The 21,245-nt window shown below is 40.5% G+C and overlaps 2 protein-coding genes across 2 annotated transcripts in view; both read right to left on the minus strand.

The window, feature by feature from the left end:
- LOC141003260 (phospholipid-transporting ATPase ABCA1-like) overlaps nt 1-14,298 on the minus strand; it is a 183,300-nt gene extending 169,002 nt beyond the window's left edge. The window contains 3 exon segments of the mRNA XM_073474568.1: nt 8,458-8,523; nt 8,786-8,826; nt 13,833-14,298. The gene's annotated coding sequence lies outside the window, so the exon portion shown is untranslated.
- A 3,835-nt stretch (nt 14,299-18,133) lies between these two features.
- LOC141003409 (adhesion G protein-coupled receptor L3-like) overlaps nt 18,134-21,245 on the minus strand; it is a 207,784-nt gene continuing 204,672 nt past the window's right edge. Inside the window, exon 22 of the mRNA XM_073474740.1 lies at nt 18,134-20,819. Coding sequence (XP_073330841.1) covers nt 19,870-20,819 — 950 coding nt within the window. The 3' untranslated portion in view covers nt 18,134-19,869. The remainder of the gene's footprint in view (nt 20,820-21,245) is intronic.

Here is a 21,245-nt window from a genome sequence, read left to right on the forward strand (position 1 = left end):
AATAACGGGGAGGAACTGTACTTCTAACCGCTCCATGAGTCACAGCCATGGATCAGCCCGCTGCTTTTAAATGTCTCGGACCAAAGGTGTGTGAGTCATCAGTTACAACACACCTTGAAACAGGTTGCCCAGTTCAGCTTCTGGCACTGAGCCAAAGTAGAGTAAAAAAGTAGGACCCTTAACCAGCAAACAGCAGGTATATAACAACTAAAGCTAAAGCTAACAACTTTAGCTAACAACTAAAGCTATCTGTGAATCAAGAAACTCCATAAATCACCTCAGTAATGCATTCCTGGTCAGGCCATGATCAGAGTGAAAACCATAAAATATTTTCATCATAAAAGTGATCCAGTTTCTCCCAAATCAGTGAATAAAGTTTTAAAGATGTGTCTGCATATAATCCACGAGGTCTGCCCCCAGAAAAACACTCAGCATTCGGCAATCGGCATTGTCCTTTTTACAAGTTCACCATGGCGTCCTAAAAGTTCAGAAAGCCTTCCATTGGAAGCAAACTTAGTGTACGCCCACAAGTGCAGGATGACTTGTCATCATTTTTTTTCACCATTTTCCAGGACGAGAAAACTCCTGTATACCGTTAAAATGCCATTTTTAGGGGGGAGCACCAAAACTTGCATGGAATACAATATACATGACTTTTTCTGTCACCACTGCCTTGCAGATGGACAAGACAAGCATATGCTCAGAACCTCTTGGAGGGCCTACAGGCAGCCAGAGCGTATTGCTACCCATCAACCTATTAGCTCCTAGTGTATAAACAAGTTAATTTCCTTCTCTACGGAGCAAGTCGAGCTGTCGGATGCTCCTAAGGCAATCATCTACATGCCTGCACTATGGGAGGGCACACACACATGCAGATGCTCCTCCCTTTCCTTTTAACAAGCCTCATTCAGTCTGTGGATCATATCTCTGAATATTTTAGCACGTTCGAGTAAGCAGGCTGCAAGTGCCTTGACTGACAATAAAGAGGACGGAGGCAGAGAAGAGAGAAAGCAAAGAACGTGCTGAAATGCAAAGTTGCCTGCCACTGTGGTTCCTGTCATCTGTATTCTGGGTCACTCTGAGATACTAATTTATTTATTTTATTCTGTCTCTCACTTTCCATTCACAAGGTCTGGGGCTTTTCATATCACTCTATGTGATGGAATGTACCCATTGTTCCCCTCTGGAGATTAAACTCCATAAAATGTCAATTTGAAATAAACTGTGAAAAAAGCAACTCAAAGTCCAACCCTAAGCTCCTGGGGAGGGGAAGGCAGAGTGGTGGCAGTCAGTCAGACAGGGGGGAGGGAATAGGGAGAAACTGGGAGGATAAGATGAGGGGAAAAAAGAGAGGAGTGTTGGGAGGAGGGTTCCAAGATGTCCTCTGATGTGTCTTGGGCAAGAGAAGAGGCAGCGAATGTGAAAGTGTCGTCAAAGTGTCTGAAAAATTTGAGACTGAGCCGCCAATCAAATCCTTTTTATTCCCCGAGCAAAACAGCCATCTCGGAAGAAAAGTGTTTTGTTCCTGCACATTTTCCGCCACAGGCGATTGGAGGAACCATCTACCAACACATTGTAACATGCCACAGGAAGCTTGGGTGAGGGAGGTTAATGAACCCACCTTTTCCATCATCCCAGTGGGCGTTTTTATGGGTGAAAAATTAATTACTTGTGACAAATTCGCCGGTGCTTGGACTAGCCGCCATTTCTGCCAGGCGGCCTGTGAACAAAAACATTTTTCCAATGCGGTTATATTAGCCGTGGACTCACCCAATCAGTGCCCTGTGCAGGAACTCGTGTCAACACACACAAAAGAGACAACCAAAGCAGCGTCCCCAGACTCGGTCACAAAACATGACAGACCATAAAAAATGCAAAGTTCCCAAGCTCTGACACTGATGACATGCTGTTTCCAGAGTAAAACACTGGATCCTTGCTGCCATTTTGTCTTTACTCTCTAAGGGAATAACCATGTGAAATGACAGATGCTAGTCCTTTTGAACCGTCACTATCCCCAGCATCCTTACATAGGGAGAGCTGCAGGGCTCAAAGATCTTCTTTTTTTTTATGCATTGCAGCAAGACGCTCAGAAAATGGTAATGAAATAATTTGCTCCCATCTCCCCCACAAGCATTCCCGTGATTAAAATGACATGTTTTAGTGTCCCCCGTTAGCAGCATATTGACCCCATTAATCACGTTGCTAAACGCCGTTTCCTTTTCCGGATCGGTCAGTTTGATGAACTGTTCATTGGCGTCACGCGTTGCAGAGTGCCAGGGTCTGAACCGGAATTATTAAGCTAATAAAGAATATGGAGTTTTAATAATTAATATCATGCTGGCTCATGATTGCATTCATTGTTCCTAGCAGACCACCATGGAGACATGATATTGCATACAAATGAAGAATTAACTGTATGACTAAATAAATATAAAATGTTTAAAGAGCGCCTGACACCAAAGAACACAGCTATAAACTATGTGAAGTGCTGCATAGAAAATTACACCAACTGTCCCTATTCTCTTTGTTGATGACTATTAATACACACTCGGTATATGAACGTGGCTCAGTTCACCTTAAATCCTTTGAGCTGGCCAAAGAGAAGTGTCCCTGAAGAAGACTATTAATTCTCACATACGATTCATACCTGGGAGAGAAGAACAGAAAGAGGGGGAGACGTATGAGCCAAGAAAAAAAGGAAACTATTTCATGTGGATCTCAAATCAAAATAAAGCAGAGGAGGTAATTCAACAAGGCTATAGACACAACTGTCACTGAAAGCGCTGAAGTATAGCCACAGCAGGACAATTAAATAGCTATCCATTTGCTCTAATGGCCGCATTTGGCGGAGGAATGACAAATTAGAATCCAATGAAGTTGTACTTATTATAGCTGGATGCTTGCCTTTTAATGTCTGCACGATGCCACCCTGAACTCACAGACAAATTACCCAGAACACCACAGCAATGAAATATTTATTATGTGATATTGGATAACGGACACCTTCAGTTGAAACTTCCACAAGAAAAACTTGAAAACTAGAAAATGTCAGCTGCCACAAAGACTCAATTATTGTGTTTCAAGTAAAGACAAAACACCCATTCTGGCATCAATACCATAACAAATCAGCTGTCTATTGTATCATTGCTAAGTAGCAACTGTGGACCTGTCTGACCGGACATAAAAACACAAGACGTTTTCTAAAAGAAACACAGAACTGAATGCAGGTTTTTCATTTTCAGCATCAATGCAGCTTAAAGAACAAAGGTGTTGCTGTTGGAGTCAGTTACATGTGGCTGTATAGACAGGATCTGCCAGATCTACAGTAAATGTCAAGGTGCCAATACCATAGAAGACAATATTTAAATAAACATTGATACTTTCCAATCTCTTGAAAGCATCCACCTGCCAGCAGAGGTGTCAAAGGATTAAATTAGCTGATAATTTCATTGCTAGTACATCAAACAAACAATCAGAAAATGCATTCAAATGTACAATTTAATCAATCCACTTACCGTCTAGGTGGCCTGTTGGGAACCGGACCTAATTGACAGTATTTGTGCAGGAATACTAAATAAGCTATGGCATGGATTGCCTTTAAAGCTCTCTTAGTGGGACATGCATAATTATGGAAACAGAGACGCAGATGCTCTGGGTGATGTGATGGCATCAGAAGGCTCACTTAATTTAATGCAGGCACATCATTTGTCCTATGGGAGCTTTCTCCTAATACAGGAGCTTATTGCAGATTTAGTTAGATACTAATTTCAGTCACATAAAGGACACTGCCAGAATTGCTACTGCATGAAATGTATAGGACGTTTATGAAGGTTTTATATTAAATTTGTTCCCAATAGGATGGAGGACATGACCTGCCTGAAAGGATAAAGAACTCCACGTTCTTGTATATACAGTACAAAGCTGCCTTTCCTCTATCCATTTTTGACCATGAAAGTTTTTAAACTTTGTCAGTAAAGACAAATTTGCACTCACAGTTTAACATTCAATTAATATACAGTTTAATCCTTCTGTATATTGTATAAAAAAGTATAAAAAGCAGTCAGTGGCAAATAATTTATTACTTTTATAGGGTATCTTAACCTAGTTAACTTATGTCATGTCATACATCACATAACATAAGCTACATACATAATGTATGTACGTAAGTAAAATTACAGAAGTTATGTTCTTATTTTAACCCAAACCACAATATTTTCCTAAAACTAACCAAGTAGTTTTAGTGCCTAAACTTAACAAAACTGTGAACGTATGGCAAAGATCCTGTACGCCTGTCGCTAGTACGCTGAAACGCAGATGTATGTCATATCGGGAGTCATTCACAATCGAACTATTCAGTCATTTAGGCCTGAGGATGTGTTGGTGTTTTCTCAACCATAAACTTTGTATATTTTATGCAAACCTATTTATCGGGCACTTTTTAAAATGAGGTGCCAGACATTCAGCTGTATCTTCCTCTACAATATGGTAATGCCTGCAAAGGCTGGGGTAGACTTTTTATCCAGGAGGTCATTTGTTGCTTTAAATTGCTCTCAAGACAAGGCCATTTGGTTCACTCATGTATGATCTACTGGAAACGGTGCGGCGTCAAAGGCTCGAGAGACTTGTCTTGGTTAGCCTCTCCGGGGGAAGAGAATACCACAACTGTCCATGATATCAGATATAAATGAATGGCTGCACTTCTCAATTGAAATAGGTCTTGGTAAGTTTCAGGGTCATTACTTTAGGTTAGATGGAAGAAGGGGGATTTTGACTGAAACTCATATCTCAACAGACAATGTAAGGTTGCGGCAGGTGCACAGATGTCGCGGTAACATGGGAAATAGAGATCATGGATCAGGTGCTGAAGGAGCACTATCTGTAACAATGATGGATTTACAACATTGCTCTATGTTTTGATGACAGAGTCGGCTGGCAGGTGGCCTGAGAGAAAAGGTCATGCTTTAAAGTGGAGAAAATGTAATACACAAAGAGGATGTTTGTCAGTGAAAAATATAACAGACAATAAACTGGGCAGAAACTGGAGTCTGCCACGTTTGATATCTTTCATATGCTTTTGACGACATATCGAGGGACTATGGTATCTACTCGAAAAAATAAAGAAAACCGTTGACAACACAGGACCGACAGGGATCCCAAAAGTTCACCTGCTCGCATCAAAATATTAAGGGAGCATCAAAGGGAGAAATGAAAAGAAAAAGGAAGCCTCAAGCTGCATTGTGAGAAAGACATTATGTCCAAAATGTCTGGTAAGCGGCCGGCACTATTATCAACACACCTCAGCAATATTTTTGGGGGTGTGTGATTTGTTTGGCAACCTGCTGTTTATTTGAATCAGTCATTCCAAAACTTGACAAGTGACTTGAGCCTTTGATTTCAATGCGTGAAAATACAAACACGGCGTGAAAAAAGTGTCAGTGCCGGCGCGCGCTCAGTTTTTGAACATACTTTATTGGCGCTGTCAAACAGGATAGGTGTGACCTGACAAGCTGACAAACCCACGAAAGCAGGAAAGCTGTGAGTGTGAACCAGGGAGCTGACGAAATAGGGTACGCCTGTTCCGTTCAATGGGTTGAATGGATACGCAGGGAGACAAAAAAAAAGAAAGAACACCTCAGGTTTTGTCCCTGCTTAAAACATACAGGAACACAGTGCAAAAATATTCCTTAAGCAGCAAAATCCTGAGTTTCTACAAGCTTGAGGATTGTTGCATTATTGCAGTGAAAGCAAATTTTATGCGATCAATTCTATCACTTTAAACAGCAACTAGCCAGCCCTTATCATATACTGCAAAATCCATTCAAACCCACAGTGGACAGCATTACATTATTTTCTAGAGGCAAAATACTACAGATGTAATGAACACTTTAGATTACAACCAGGGGCCATTTTAACAAAGTACCATTAGGAGTTTTCCTTAATGCTGGTTAAAGTTCAGGGCAAAGGTTTTCCTCTGAATAGTGACTGTATTAACCAAGCTACTGACCACTACTAATGTAAGAGGGGCTGACTTTACCCCGTTGCTATATGGATGACATCAAAGTTTCTAAATCAGTTTGCACACTGTGTCTACAGTGATTAATGACAAGTCTGTGTCAGTCATAAAATAACCATCAATACATAGAGTGTGAAAAGGAACTACACTGGATTAGAATGGGTAAAAGTGACTGGATTGATATTAAAACTTAAATGGAAAAAAAATACATTAATATCAATTTAAATTTGATTAGATTAAAAAAATGTTTTAAAATATATTAAAAATAATCTAAAAAAAGTGTAGTTAAATCAAATGACAAATTAATACACACCAGATCAATTAAATCAAATTTGATTTAAAAAATGTACTCGATCAAAATGTCAAAGTCAATTAAATTCAATTTGGTTTTAATTTGTAGATGAGCTGATTTAATTCATTAAATCATGAACTTGCCCACAGTCAAAAAATTGTTAGACTTACTTAAATATTGTTGTACTTTTTCACAACACTGACACAGTAAGTACAGTACCTGCAGCATTTGACTAATTGTGAGCAGGTCTTCCTCAGAGACAAAAGACCTGATTTTAGTGCTAAAATAAAAATTACAGCACAAGACCAAAAAGTCAGGAGTCCTAACATGAGAAGTGACGTACAAATTATTTTTATGAATTTCTTCTAAGACAGTTAAGAAGTACTGTAGCCTTAGATACTGCGAATACAGTATTGGTCATCCGTGTTTTGCCAGCGTGCAGAACAAAATCGCTGCAGTTCTGCAAATAAAACAGAAGAAAATAGATTTCAAGCAGTTACGTGCATTTCGCAAGAGTGAAACAAGTTTAACGTCAGATGAACGTCTTTAAGCAAAGTGTACATCATTGTATTTACACACACACACACACACACACACACACACACACACACACACACACACACACAACCTAGAACATGAAGGTGTAGAACATCAGAGAACATATTAGTAGACTTTGTTAAATAAATGCCAACCATAATTGCAAGAATCCTGTTGGTGTCTCTACCTCTGCTGCTGCGCAGTGCATTTCCACCACGTATTCTCAATCATTTATTATCCAAATCAGCATTCAGCTTAGCGCACTCTTGACTTATCTTTGTTATGTAAATATCTTAAATATAAACAGTACCCAACTGGGCCTCTCACCTTGATAACAGCACGCCAGGTACAAAAAAGTACAGCCCTCCTTTCAAGTACAGTATTTCATGCAGAATAACTGCCATTAAGTCTGACATTTGCGCAAGCAGACCCTCTGCATAAAAATCAGCTATATTACAAACTGGCTTTTCCTCCCTCTCCATCTGTCTGACAGTTCAATTTCCTGTACAAAGCTTTAATTTGGAGCATCCTCTCTATACTATATCTGGAATTTTGATCTTACAAGGTCATCCAGACATACAGAAGAAAAAGGGTCATTGTGCAGATATTCATCTGCAATGTGATTTCTTATTTTACCCTTGTGCCACTGCAAACCCTAAGCAGAACAAAGCTTATTTGCGGGGGGGGGGGTCACTTTTATCTGTATTCTCTTAAAACAGCTAGTGGGCATTTAGTTTTGACATCTGCTACTGACAGATACAGAGAACACTTACAGAAAACATATTAAATAACGAAAGGCCAGGAGCCTCATGTCTAAATGCTGTCAGTGCTATTGGACCTCTTCTTATCCACTAAGAAGTCAGGCTGTATGCGCCGACAGCTACAGATCAACCTTATCAAATGAAATATTCCACAGTATTTAGATGCAAAACATGGAGGTTGAGTACTGCACAACAGCAACACATCTAACACAGTACATCTGTTGAGTTGCACCAACCAAAGAAGCTGGAAAACACATAGCTATACATCTCACCCATGCGCATACACACACACACACACACAAAAACAGAACTAGTGTTTTATTGATTGAGGAATGCGCTTAAAGTAATTGCCTAAGGTCAGTCTAGCCAGATAAACTGTTTTCTGGCTTCATTAAAGGAAACCACAACTTCTCTCCCAGTCATTAAATGTGAGTTATTGACTCCTGGCCCCATGACATTTTGATACAAAAGCAAAGTCCCGCAGATTTTAGATAAACTGATTGTTTGCTGCCCTTTGTCTTGTGAAAAATGTCTTTATCGGACTTACTCCCATTCTCTTTTGCCACTGAGCGTATATAAATGCAGTTATTTTCAAAGAGGATGGATGGATATGACTCACGGCTTGATATATATCCTTTAGATCTGTGACGAGTAGCAACGGCACAAGTATTTGTTTGTTTCTGTGAGTTGTGAGAAAATTGGTCCCGTTTCATCAGGTTACTGTTTCTTATTCTAGACTAAATAACCATTTCATCCATTAATTATTAATTTAAATTATTTCTGACCTATTTTACAGTATCAGCTGCATCACTGGCAATGATCGGTTCCCGATAATTGAATAAAACTCAATTTACCTGACATGGCGCTTGAGCTCGATCGATCACAGTGGACACTTTGTTTTCATCAAAATTGGAGATGAGCTGTTCAGGGCAGATTGGTTTGAGAAAAAGCAGCACTGCATCACATCTAAACAATAACACAATTTTAAAAACAATAACAACAGGCACAGTGTTCACCGCTGTGAGTTACACTTCATGGGCTACAGATATGAATGAAAATCAATGGCTGCCCTGCGGGTAAGAGAAACACGCTCAATTATTCAAGCCACTGTGGTTACGTCATGGGAAATGGTCAGCAGCAGTAATATAATGGATATGTGAATTTAAACCGGTTGATACATACCCAGGATGTGGCAATCATGGGGACTGGTGGGTGGTGCAGGCCTGCCAAAAATATAACAGATGGAAGGGTAAGAGTAAATTAAGCAAGTTGCACAATGTCTACATAAATCGCATGGGGCATACTACAGCATATGTGCAACAACTTTCCCTCTAACAAAGTTTTGTTCCTATATTGTCCCAGTGTGCCACAATTTAGGATTAACCACTGAACTCTTGGTTGTATCCAAAAACAGCAATCCCCGATCGCTTAGCCACTGTAGGCCCTTTATAGTGCATGAAATGATAACACAGCAGCATGAAAATTAATAGCACCACCATGCGCACAGCTCTCTAAAAACTAACAGTCCAGCTAAAGCTAATTCCGATGTAATTCTTCCAATGGATTCAGCTGCTACAATGCCTTGTAGGCTTGAATCTTTCAGGCTAAAACTATTGTGTCAGTGCCAAGCTAACAGCATAAAGCAGCAGCTCTGAAAATACATAGGAAGCAGGAAATAATGGTACATGTGAGACAAAGGGGGCTGGAAAAAATAAAACAACCTCTAACTGCACTGGAATATTTATACCTGAATCTGCCAGAGATCAGTTCAGCTCTGTTGGCTTACATTAGAAGCTACATGGCTTCAAAGGCAGAGCTAAATATGCATTACTGACCCTGACATCATCGTGATGTTAGCTAGAAAATGCCAGTGCAACTCTTTTAAGTCCAAATCAGAAACTAATACATGTTTTTTTGCAGAACAGAGGCTGTTGCACCTTCCCAACCCATTTTCCGAAGACAAACAAAGTACTGTGAAGGGAAAGTCTATGTGCACACGAGCCTGTCAAACAAATGAGAAATGACAGAGGATGGCAGGCTTGTGCTACAGTAACATTTGTTAATTAGATGTTGATACAGAGCATGATTCCATTGCATACTATATTCTTGTTTTCACCTCTTTAACACAGTTTCTCCTTATTCTTCACCTTTGCCTCGGCCGTTTGCAATGTTTTATCAGACATATTCTCCATTAGAAGTGGTTGCTAATTAAGACAAAATGACATACCACTGTTGCATCTATGTTCTCACTTTCTTTAAGTCCTCATCATTGTACAAATAAATTCACACCTACATCCAACCTTTGACTCACCATGCTGTTTCAGAGAGCAATTGATTGAATTTAAGCCAATTAAGAAAGTACAAGCAGAGCCAATTAGTGATTTGAATGCTTAGTTCAAAGCCTGAAATCAAGCTACTTAATCATTGCACAAATCCTCAGACTCTCATACACAGTCTCCTAATGCGCAGCAACTAGTTGTAAGACTTAGACTCAGTGCCTGCTCATGTCAAAGCACTGGAAAGTGAGGCTGTTTTTGTTCAACGAAATAAAAAGGAATTTGAGTTTGATGCAATTCTGAGGATGCGATACATTTCATGACAAAAACTAATAATCCTACATAGATTCAAATGTCAGGTGGTTTGAGAGCAGGAAATTCAAGGTGACTGCTTCAGGAGATTTTATGCAACTTGAGCCTGGAGCTCCCAGACGGCATCTCTTCTTCTCCAGGCTCAACCAGGCCGCTCAGCCACCCAATTAGAAAACATGGCACTTTACGGCCACATCATTTATATCTAACTGTGTGCCCCTGCGTGCTAGCATCCATGATATAACTTGGTGTTGGTATTAGCATCCAGCCATATCAGCCCCTGTGATGAAAGCAGATGTGAACACATTAGTAAGAGTATCCCTTTAGGAGATCTCATTAAATTGCTGGATCGCAGCAGCGTCCAATCAAGATGAATATATTTTTATTATCTTAGTGGGGGCTGCATATACAGTAGAGCTCTAAATGCTTCCATGCCTGCATTGAGCAGGTTGAAACACAAGAGAAAAACCTTATCTTGGGTCTCCATAGCATATTTTGAAAGAACACTGATTATAATCAAGCAAGGTCAAGAGATTAATGGATCAGTGAGCTCATTAGAGCCACACACTGTGTTCTTGTGAACTAACATCAAGAAACTGTACACTTCAGCCCAAGAGGAAGAGATGTGCCATTGTGGACATGTGAAGAAACAGACACAGCCTGTATGTTTTGAAAGATTTTAAGATGCTGGCGGTGCATCTGGGAGCAGCGCACCTACCCTGCCGTGACACTATCGCCAGAGTCAATCTACAATATGCTGATTCTATCATAATAAAGAAAATTGGCTCAATCCCCAAGGAGAGGGGCCCTAATAGAAAATAATTCTGCCCTTGAAACACTCTGGGCCTGGCTTTGATTAGATGATGCTATCTTTGTTTAGACTTGAGCATCTGGGGCAGGACCATGTGTTCATATATTTAATTAAAATACCATTGCCTGCCTCTGACAAAGGGTACTTATCTCATCAAAGTGTTCACCCTGGATTTTTTTCTCTTAATTCAAAAGATTATCTCTGTTGATTGGCCATAGAAGGTGGGATGGATGGGGGCAACAGTGAGTATGGAATCTATTGGCTTGTCAGAATACTGGCTCGTCTGCTGTCCACCTTGACTGCAAGCCAGATATCATCACAGCAAGCCATCTGGCTCCGGGACAGAACTATTTTACCTCTATCGCCGCATTTTTTATCATTCATCGAGAGGTGTGTGAGAGCATAATTACAGTGTCATTATGGCTGTCGCAACCTTGCTACAACAAAATTTGTATCACTGACCCTCTAAAAATGACCTTTGTGCGCCGCTGCAACAAGCCTCGTCTACTACTGATACACTTTGAGAGTGCAATACAAACTGTGGGACACATGGGCCAAAAAATAAAGTGCCGTTTTATTTTTCCAATAAATCTGCCGATGATTTCCTTAAAATTGAAGACAAATGGGCAAGTTCGTTTTTGATTCATGGGAAGGCCAACGTTCAGACACCGATCATATTGCTAAATCATTTCATTTATAATATGTCACAAAACGCCTATTAAATTATTATTTTATTCAACCAACAGTCTAAATTCAAAAGTAAGAGGGCACATTGAAAGCAAGTTATTCATTTAATTTCCATCCAAAACAAGTACTTTAGCATTTAGTGAAAATCTCCAATATTAGCTTTTAACTGATAAGTAAAGTACATACAAACAGTATTTATGTTATTGCAGAACGTCAAGTACGTTAGGTCTGAGACATAAAGGAAAATCATATTTATCCCAGAGGCCCTAAAAGGCAAAAAAAAAAAAAAGAAAAACAAACACTGTAGTGTTTGATCACAACTCAGAAGATGTGTTATCCAATCACAATACATTATGGAAAACCACTGTGATCCAGTCCAGTTTTTCAAGGTTAACATGCTGCAACATCTCAACTCATGCCCAGACTGACTGTAAACAAGCCTGCGGCTGAATTGACCTCAGAGCTTTCAGACCGCTGAGACCGTACCAAGAACGAAGTAACAGGTGAAGTACATCACGCTGCAGCAGTCAGCCTGGTTATGTACTGTATAACAAACTCCATCCTGTGACCCACAGTAACACACAGAAATTCCCTGGACAGCCATTACCGCTTTCCTGACTAGCACGCTCCTTCTCTCGTGGCCTGTGCACTGAAAATTATCCTCCAAATTAACTCACAGAGGGCTTCTGTGAATGTCACGTAACCTGTTTGCCCGTGGCGTGAGGGGCCTGCTTGTGTCTCCCGGGTGAGTAAGTGTTGTGATACTGTCAGGCATTAAAGGGGTACGAGGGGTTTTACTGCTTATCCCTTCCGTCATAAAACAAGGCCATGATGGGACGCGATGAAGTGTATTTATGAGTGACCAAAAGTGACAAGGGCAACTGGGAATGAGTTTGAGATACAGGGCAATGCATAAGGGCCATGTACAAGAATTTGCAAGGCTGATATTCATGTGATTTATGGAAAAGCAAAAGTATAAAAGGAGAGAACAAAAATAACCAAATGACTCTTCATGAAACAGACTTTTATGTGACCAAATCAATGACTAAATTCACTTCATTCCAGCTTATCAAATGTAGAAAATGACGGCAACGTGGCAAATTCTGATGGGCAATTTCTCACGATTTTCTGACATATGAGAGACCAAATTTACCAATTAAAAAACAATTATTTTTTGAAAATAACTGCCTCTGCGGCACAAATGATTTCAAATGAGCGCCGCTTTGCTGCTTGTTTCGTTTCTCTTCACAGCAGTCTCTCTTTTTCTTTGTTTCCTTTGGTGGCATAAAAAATTCCTTTTACAGTTGTTTTGACAGATGCATCAATTTGGCCACAGATGATTTGGTCCTTTTAGACCCCTGTCAGCTATCTCACGTTGTTTTTTTAAAACTCAACGCCAAATTGCTGATAAACAGCTGCCAAAACTTAAATGTTTCAACCAAACTCAGCAGCAATATTCATGGAGTTAATGAGAATACCGCAGGATCTAATTTAATCTTCCCTCCCTACTGGAAAATTGAACTTGAAAAAATAAAAAAAATACATTTTGAATAAGTAAGCAAACTTACCACATTAAATAGGGCTGCGAAATTACTGTAATATAATCTAAATTGCAATACGGCCGACTGCAATATCCAAATTGCAAAAACCATCGCAAACTGATTTCTTGTAACCATATCGTGAAGCTTTAATATTGAATGCAACATCTTTTGAATGTGCTGTCATATCTAAATAAAGTGACATTTATACAATACAACTATAAGTTAAGCTAAAACAAGACCTTATTTTTAAATTAGGGCATTTACAGGCAAAGAGGAAACCTGACGCATGAAAAACTATGAAGTTAGCCTCACTTACCTCAAATGATATTAGCTGAATAACAAGTGTAGTTAGCTTGTTAGCCTAATGATATAGGCTTCCTCATTTTAGAGGGCTACTCCTTGTATTTGGGTTTATAGCAGAGTAACTGGCTTTATCCTGCCTTTCATTGCAGTTGTTGGAGATGTTTACTCAACATACATTTGACCAAATTCAGCCACTGTTTTCAACCTTGAAGCCCTTTAAGTTAGCTTAAGTAACAAATGGCTAGCATTAACTCAACATTTCAGTTAATTCCCAACGTTTAATAACCAATATATCTCACCTTTGTGCGTCTTTTCCAGGGTTGTTTTTTCGAGTGGCTTGTAGTCCTTCATTGTGTTACGCAGTTGCAGTCCACTTTTCCCTAAATGTTAGCTAGCTAGCCGACCCCTTTCCAGCTAGCTTGGGACATAGCATTGTGTTGCGCACTTCCATCATTTCTGGACACACTACGCTCTTCCATCCTTCATTCCCACGTCCAGTTAACAAAAATAACATTTACATCATTCATCACTCTGTTCTTAGTAAAACTCGGTCTACTTGCCACTTTTAGAGATAACTAACAGAAGCAGAAAAGTCGAAATGAGAAAACTCCACTTGCCACATTTTAAGCCAACAGCCCAGATTGTAACACCAAAAAATCTTCTCCAAGCACACAGAGCTACTGCTGGCCCTGTGTAGGTACAGTGGCAGGCAACATTAATACACATTAAGCCAGCTAATGCTCAGTTTTTCAGTTAATGTGAAGAATAAATATTTATGTGTGTAAATTAGTGTGTCTGTATCAGTCCTGAAGACGTGCACAGCCACACAGGTGTAGCCAGTTATTGTGGCTGATTAGATCTCTCTCAGTCTGCAAACACCAATCCAGCCCTGAAAAAATGTATTATTTATTTTCTCTGTACTTGACATAAAACATTAATAATTAAAAAAGGTGCGCATAATCTTGAATTGTTATTTATTAAAGGGTTTAACACTCGAAACTTCAAGACTAACAGCAACAACCTAACACCGACATCACCTTATAATGATTTTTGTTTTATTGACATGCACTATAATACTAAAAATGACCATAACTTTCACAGAGTTCAGGGAAATCTTAAGTAGCAGTCCTGGCCAAGCTTTAATATCCCAAGTCCAAAAGTCTTGAGCACTTTGGGCCCCAAAGTGGCAAACATTGACAAACCCAACCTTCTATCTTAAATCAATGTTATCTTAGAGGTATTTTCTGTTATGTGTTAAGGCTGTCAAGTTGTCCCAATACACAAAGCTGTAGATGACATTGATTCACCTTTCATTTCATTCATTTGGAATTCTGCCAGGCATTCAGCCATTGATTTTTCACCGGGGGGCGGGGAGGAGATATGAAATGTGCCATTTTATGTATCACATCTGAGCTGCTCGTACACTGTTGTTCACATGGCGTGGGGGCAGGCGTTTCTCCGCCCGGCAACTTTGTCTAATTTACTCGAATATACGCACAAGGCATACACGAACACGCATATTTCGGACAGGAATGGCAGACAACGGTTCTTCCGATACCATCTCCTCAATCAGTCACTTTATAAATGGATGCTGGTCCTTATCAGCACATTTGCAGTGTCTCTACTCTGTTCTCTCCTGCATGGATGTACAGTCATCATACCAGGCAGGAAGACTTGCAGAAGATAACATGTTCTTGGTTACGTCAGTCCACAGTGCAGCGAGATAATACAACCAAATTAAAGGTGCAATATGTAAGAATGGGTCACCTGTCCAATTCATACTTAAAACAACGAGGGGGGCAACATTTTACCAGAGTCACCACCAACTGCTGCTATCTGTAGCTGCCATTAGCTAGTTAGCTTAGTTAGCTGGGCGGTCTTGGTGTTGACACAGCTAGCACAGGAGCTTTGGAGCAGGATGGGCCGGGGCTAGCCGGTTAGCATGCTAACATCAGCAGATATCTTTGCAACACAATACACAGACGTCATGATGACACTCTTATTTATGTACACTGATATTTTTTATTTAATTTCAACAAACATCCTTACACATTAAGGTCCCACAAATGTTCATTTGTAATTGTGCTTCCACGATTGATTTCACAAAGAAAAGCACATTGGATGAGTTAAATATCTGCTTATATCAAATATAAAATGATAGACATCAGTCGTATATTAGGAGACAATTGAAGTGTTAAAGGAGGGATGCAAGGGAAACTGACATTGCCCTTAACTGTCAGCACCAAGGATATCTCCAGTCACATGGATTGGCGCACGAAACAGCTTGCCAGTGTGAGCTTCCTCCGGGGCTTGAGGTGTGTCGTTCTTCCTGTCAAAAGCATCTGCTCAATTGTCTGTTAAAAGGTTTAATAAGTGTTAATAAATGTATATTTGTCACATCTCCTATTTAAGGTGGTCGTGTGCTCCTGCAATATTATCAAATCACCAACACAACATCTCACAAGTGTGACAGAAAATAGCACAAATGCTGTGTATCGACCTTTAGTATCTTCAAAGTGCTCTACTTTCAGAGCATTGAGCACATGTCAACACTTACTTTGTGGTTGGAAAGGTAAGCAGAAAACCTTTAGCAATTAAGGTTTTCAGTCTAAAGTCTGATGGCCTGGCCAGGAAAATCAATACACACTGTGCTAGTCAGAAAATATTCTCACTTGGGTAAACAGCGTGAATAAAGGATCCACGTTGACTTCAAAACATCATACACTGACTGCAATCTGTATGCTTTTATGTGCCAGTAAACATCTGAACGGCATTAGGGAAGTGAGCTGCAGTACTGCTTATTCGCCATGGCATTTTGTGCCACGCAAGCATGTTCCTGGGCAGCGTCAGGCGCCCGGGCTGGCTTATAAGCTTGCGTAACAACTCATTAATAAAGTGGATAGGGACCAGAGTCACATCTTCAGCACATTTCATGAACTCGCCCGGGTCTGCAAATGCCAGTCAAAGTGATGCAGTGGTGACGGCCAGAGCTCTTTCTGTCCACCCAAGTCATATCTCTAAGTGAGGATCCACGCTTAAGCATATGGGGCCCCGAGAAAGCCCCCAGAGCTCAGACTCCCCCTCCTCCGTCTTCTGACGCAAGATCCAGACTGTAATAAGAGAAGCCGAGCATCTATGGCAATTTTTCACAATGACTCAGCCATCAATCACAGGACCAGCTCTGTGAAAATGGGCTCAATTCTTCCTTTTTCTTCCTACAATACTTTACATGAAGGATGTAGTGAAAAATAAAAAGGCGAACATGGTGAGAGAGAAGTACAAAAAGCCTGTGACTCAACATCACACAGTAATCAAATGAAGTTATGGAGCTGCCGGGAAAGTGTACAGCATTCAAGTTGTCAATCTAGTTCCTTATCTGTGTGTGGTTGAAATATTGGATTAGAAAAGTAACCTGGTAATCATTTACTTTGTTCATTTAATTTTCAAGATGAAATGTCAAATACTGAAATCTATTTTTTGAATAGTGTCCCCTTGATAAAACAAAATAGAGTAAAAACCTGCCCACAAACAGGCTCAAACAAGCCGTGTGCACTGCCTGAGCAACAAGAAACACTGACTGATGAGGACAGGCAAACAGTTGGTTGACTAGGAGAGTCAAATTCATAAGTCGGGGTAGGAACAGCTCCAGTGGGATGTTCCTCTCTGCTGGAGGTATATGTCAGAAGGTTTGCTAACACGCTACCTTTAAAAAATGTATATGTTTTTCTGTCCATTGTGGTCAATAATCGCTTAACTCAGCTTTTGGAATCATTTGATTCACCGCTCTGATTTTCAAGCAGCAATTAAGCTCGCAAGCCAAAATCTTTTGGGCTACGACAACTTGAATTAACATAGCGACACTTAAAGGGAACACGAAGAAGTGAGCTTTGGTGCCAGCGTGCACTATATTCTCGTTCATTTCCATGTTTGTTTTCTAACATTGGCACTCATTCGGAGTCCCGTTTCTGGTCAATTATCCACGTTCCTTTTAGCTCCGTTTTTGGTCTCCACCAACACCTCAAGAAAAAAAAAAAGACAAATATCGGACTCTCCAGCTGCTAAATGCTTGATTATGTCGACGAGCTAGCTGCTAACTTTGTCAGCATGTCAACTGGTGCCAGGAAAGGTTGCAAACAATTTATCAGAATGACAGCAGTGAAACATAAAGCCAAAAGGTGCTAAAATGCTCTGTAGTGCTGAGGTGAACTGCACAGTCAGGTGATAATTTTGATGAAAGCGAAACTTGAATGTCATTTAATCTATTATTAATATAAACATATTGATGTGAGTAGCTTTAAAGTCAAACAATTTACATAATGTATTTCCCGGTTCCTGGAGAATATGTTGATCACAACCATCAGCACTTATACTGTACAACACTGTGATTGAACTTACTTACCTTTTCTCATGTCTTCTGCCAAGATGAATGGTCCAGGTGACGTTCATGTCTCCTGCTTAGCTTTATCAAACCCATGTAAAACATTCAGTATCTGTAAAGAATTCATTGGTTACACCAGCAATGATATTGAAATATTTATTACAGCTTATGAAATCACTGCTTCTATTGTAAAGCAGACCAGAGCATACAGAGCACATCCACTGTTGCTGGGCCAAAATTTATTTGGCACTAAAATGGACAGAGGGCTAATGAGGGATATTAACTCATAATTTAAAAAAAAAAAATTGATCGTTCCATCATTTGGAGGTCCTTCGCTGTTATCCAAAAATCCAAAAAGTGTTCCAAGACCCAGACAAAACACCAGAACTTTTGTCATAGCTAAGTGGTGAATCTTAATCAGTAATTTATTTGTTGGCAAACAAGTTTCACTGTTACAACAAATATTAGTTATGAGGTCATTCAACTTGGAAACCATTACAAAAAGGAATAAATAAGAAGCCATAATCATAGCCAATAATAAAAACTTATCTGTGCCACTAAACTTACTTCCATCCTCCATTTTTATTACCGTTTATTTAAACAAATAAATAAATATATTTTCTCCTCGAGGAAGAAAAGAAAAACACTTCCAGTTTTTCTCACGCCAAAAGCTCTTTCTTTAATAAGTAAAACAACCATCTTTTCTTTTGCATACAAGCGCCTAGTGCTCATCAATGTTCAATTTGTTCTTTTTCTGAGAAGCACAGGCGTTTTCTGAATGCCAATAAAGAGGCAGAATGCACTATGAACCTTTCTGAGGGACATCTCCTGATTAACTTGGACTTCTTCCGTCTCCTCGACGATCTGTGAATCAGAGCTCAGCCATCTACACATTTTTATTTATTTTTTTTTAAAAGGGAAAAGAAATCAAACTGAAACAGAAAAAAAGACCTGAAAACAAAGATGATTATGTTGCACAAAAATGCCTGTACGATAAGTGTTTTGTTGTGATACTTTTTTGTGTTATTTTGTTTCTGTTGAGATGGTAATTTCTCGGAAAGTGATTAAAGAGGAAAACAAAAAACAGACTGGTACCAGAAACCCATAAAGGCCAGCACAACAGAACAGAATTGCTCCTAACCACTACATTTACAGAGACAAAGGGTTTGCTCGGAACAAAAAAAGCATACTATTATGTGCAATGCTAGTTATCTGTACAATTACATAGAAATATCTCATAATTCTCTTATTAGTTTTTTTCTCCCTCTTTTAACAACTGTTATTACAGTAAAATGAAAGAAAAAAAGAACAGCTATGCTTGAAAGCATACGATCAATAATTCCTTCATGGTAATTGTTCAAAATGTGTTGTTGTTTTTTGTTTTTTTTTGTCTTTTTTTTCATTGAAGGGACACTTCAGCAAACAAAATGTGCTGCAACTCACCAAAGAGGAAGAAAATCTTTCAAAAAGTCAATATAGATACAGAAGTATAATAAAATAGTCCTTCTTTTAAATTTCCCATTTACTCTGGTGAAGTCTATAGTTTAGACTTGTATAGTGTGGGGCTACGCAGTTCCTTTCGACTGTCAGACTATGTCTCCGAGACCTAGAAATCCTGTGTGGGTAATTGTCTCTTTTCACACTGAGACAAAACACGCCAAACCACACAGGGTTTGGGAGGTGGGGGAGGGTGGGGGGGGGGGGACACACAACATCAACAGATTCCTGCAATGTCTAACCAGATATAGTCGCATATTAGCCCCCCATATGTAGTAATTATCATCCTGTTTGTGTTCAGCAACAGCGAGAGAACAGTTAATTGCTCCGCGTCAGTCTTCGGGACACAATAAAAAGAAAGGCTACCACTGCCAACGACTGATGGAACGAGGGAACACGGGGAAGAGAAGAGGACTACAGTAATAGGGGGACACTGGAGGAGTAAAGGGGGGGTGTTGGGCCTATAGGCTGGTGACCAGGTGCGAGGGCTCCTGGTGGGCCTCTTCTGGAGATAGATCCTCTTTGTTTGGGGGCACGATAAAGCCATCACTGCTGCCCCGCCCTAGTTGGTAGTAGGAGTGCAGCTGATGGAGGTGGTTACGTGAGCCCAAGTTGGGCATGCTCTTGTAGTAAACGTCGTCCAAGCTGGCCTCTGGGCTCTTGGCGTCGCCGCCGTCCTTGGAGCCGTCGGCAGATTCTGCAGACACGTCGGGCAGGCCGGACAGCATGGGCATGCTGGTATAAAGGGAGTCTCTCTGGTGGCTGTGGCTGGGTGACGAGCTCTCGTCCTCGGTGTGCTCGTTAGTAAGTAAGGGGAAGAAGCTTTCGCTGTTCTCCTGGGGGATCCTCCTCCGGGACGAGGAGGAAGTGGTGGCGGACGAGAAGGGATGGTGGGGCAGTGGGAGGGGTGGCGGCACTGACTGGTGGAGGTGATTTTGAAGGTTGTCCACTGCCTGCAGCGTCGGCGGCGGTCTTTGAGGCAACAGAGGGGCGTTAGACTCCTCTCGGATTAACTCCAGACCCAGGCCTTCGTCGTGGTGCGGACCAAAGGTGGAATGGTCATCCAGGCTCAGCGCGACATTCATGCCCATCCCCACCCCCAAGCCCATCCCATAGCCGCTGTCCTTGCCGCCGTTGCTCACATTATTGACCAGCTTATTCATTAGGTTCCGGTTCTGCTCGGTGGAGCGCTCGTGGGAATTGTTGAGGTAAGAGGGGATATAATTGGAGGTGAGCTCTTTCAGGATCTTCTTTTCCAGGGTGGTCTCCTTGTGGTTGTAGCCCCGGTCAATGATCTGGACGCAGTCACTCATGTAGTCAGCGCTGGCGATGCTGTAGCTGTTGCCATGGTTACCATTCAGTGGTAGAGTATCCATGACACTTGTATCCCGGGCATTGTTCAGGATTCCCTCTGGAATGACAAACATGGGTTGGGTTGGGGGGTAGAGTGGGCGAATGAGTAGGGTGAAATCTGATGGGATGTAATTGCCACAGCTAAATGTCAGCCATTTTTACAAACACAAATTACTACAATACTGCAGCGCTTTTATTCTGAAATTTGTCCTGACCCTCAAGCACTCTCAGAATGTAATGTTGCCTAGAATTCTTTAAAGCGCAATTTGTGGAGATGAAGACCCTCAGTATTTGTATTAGGTAAGACATAAAGCACAATATTTACATTAAAATCCTGTTTAATGCAATTATGAACATTATACACACTTACCTTGTTTTAAAAGAATATTTTCTAAGACCCAATTTCACTTTTCATTACATCTTATAGATTATTCTATGGCGGTGAGGAAAACACTGATATATGTGTGACACACCACAACACAAA

Source organism: Pagrus major, chromosome 10 (genome assembly GCF_040436345.1).
Source record: "Pagrus major chromosome 10, Pma_NU_1.0".
NCBI lineage: Eukaryota > Metazoa > Chordata > Actinopteri > Spariformes > Sparidae > Pagrus > Pagrus major.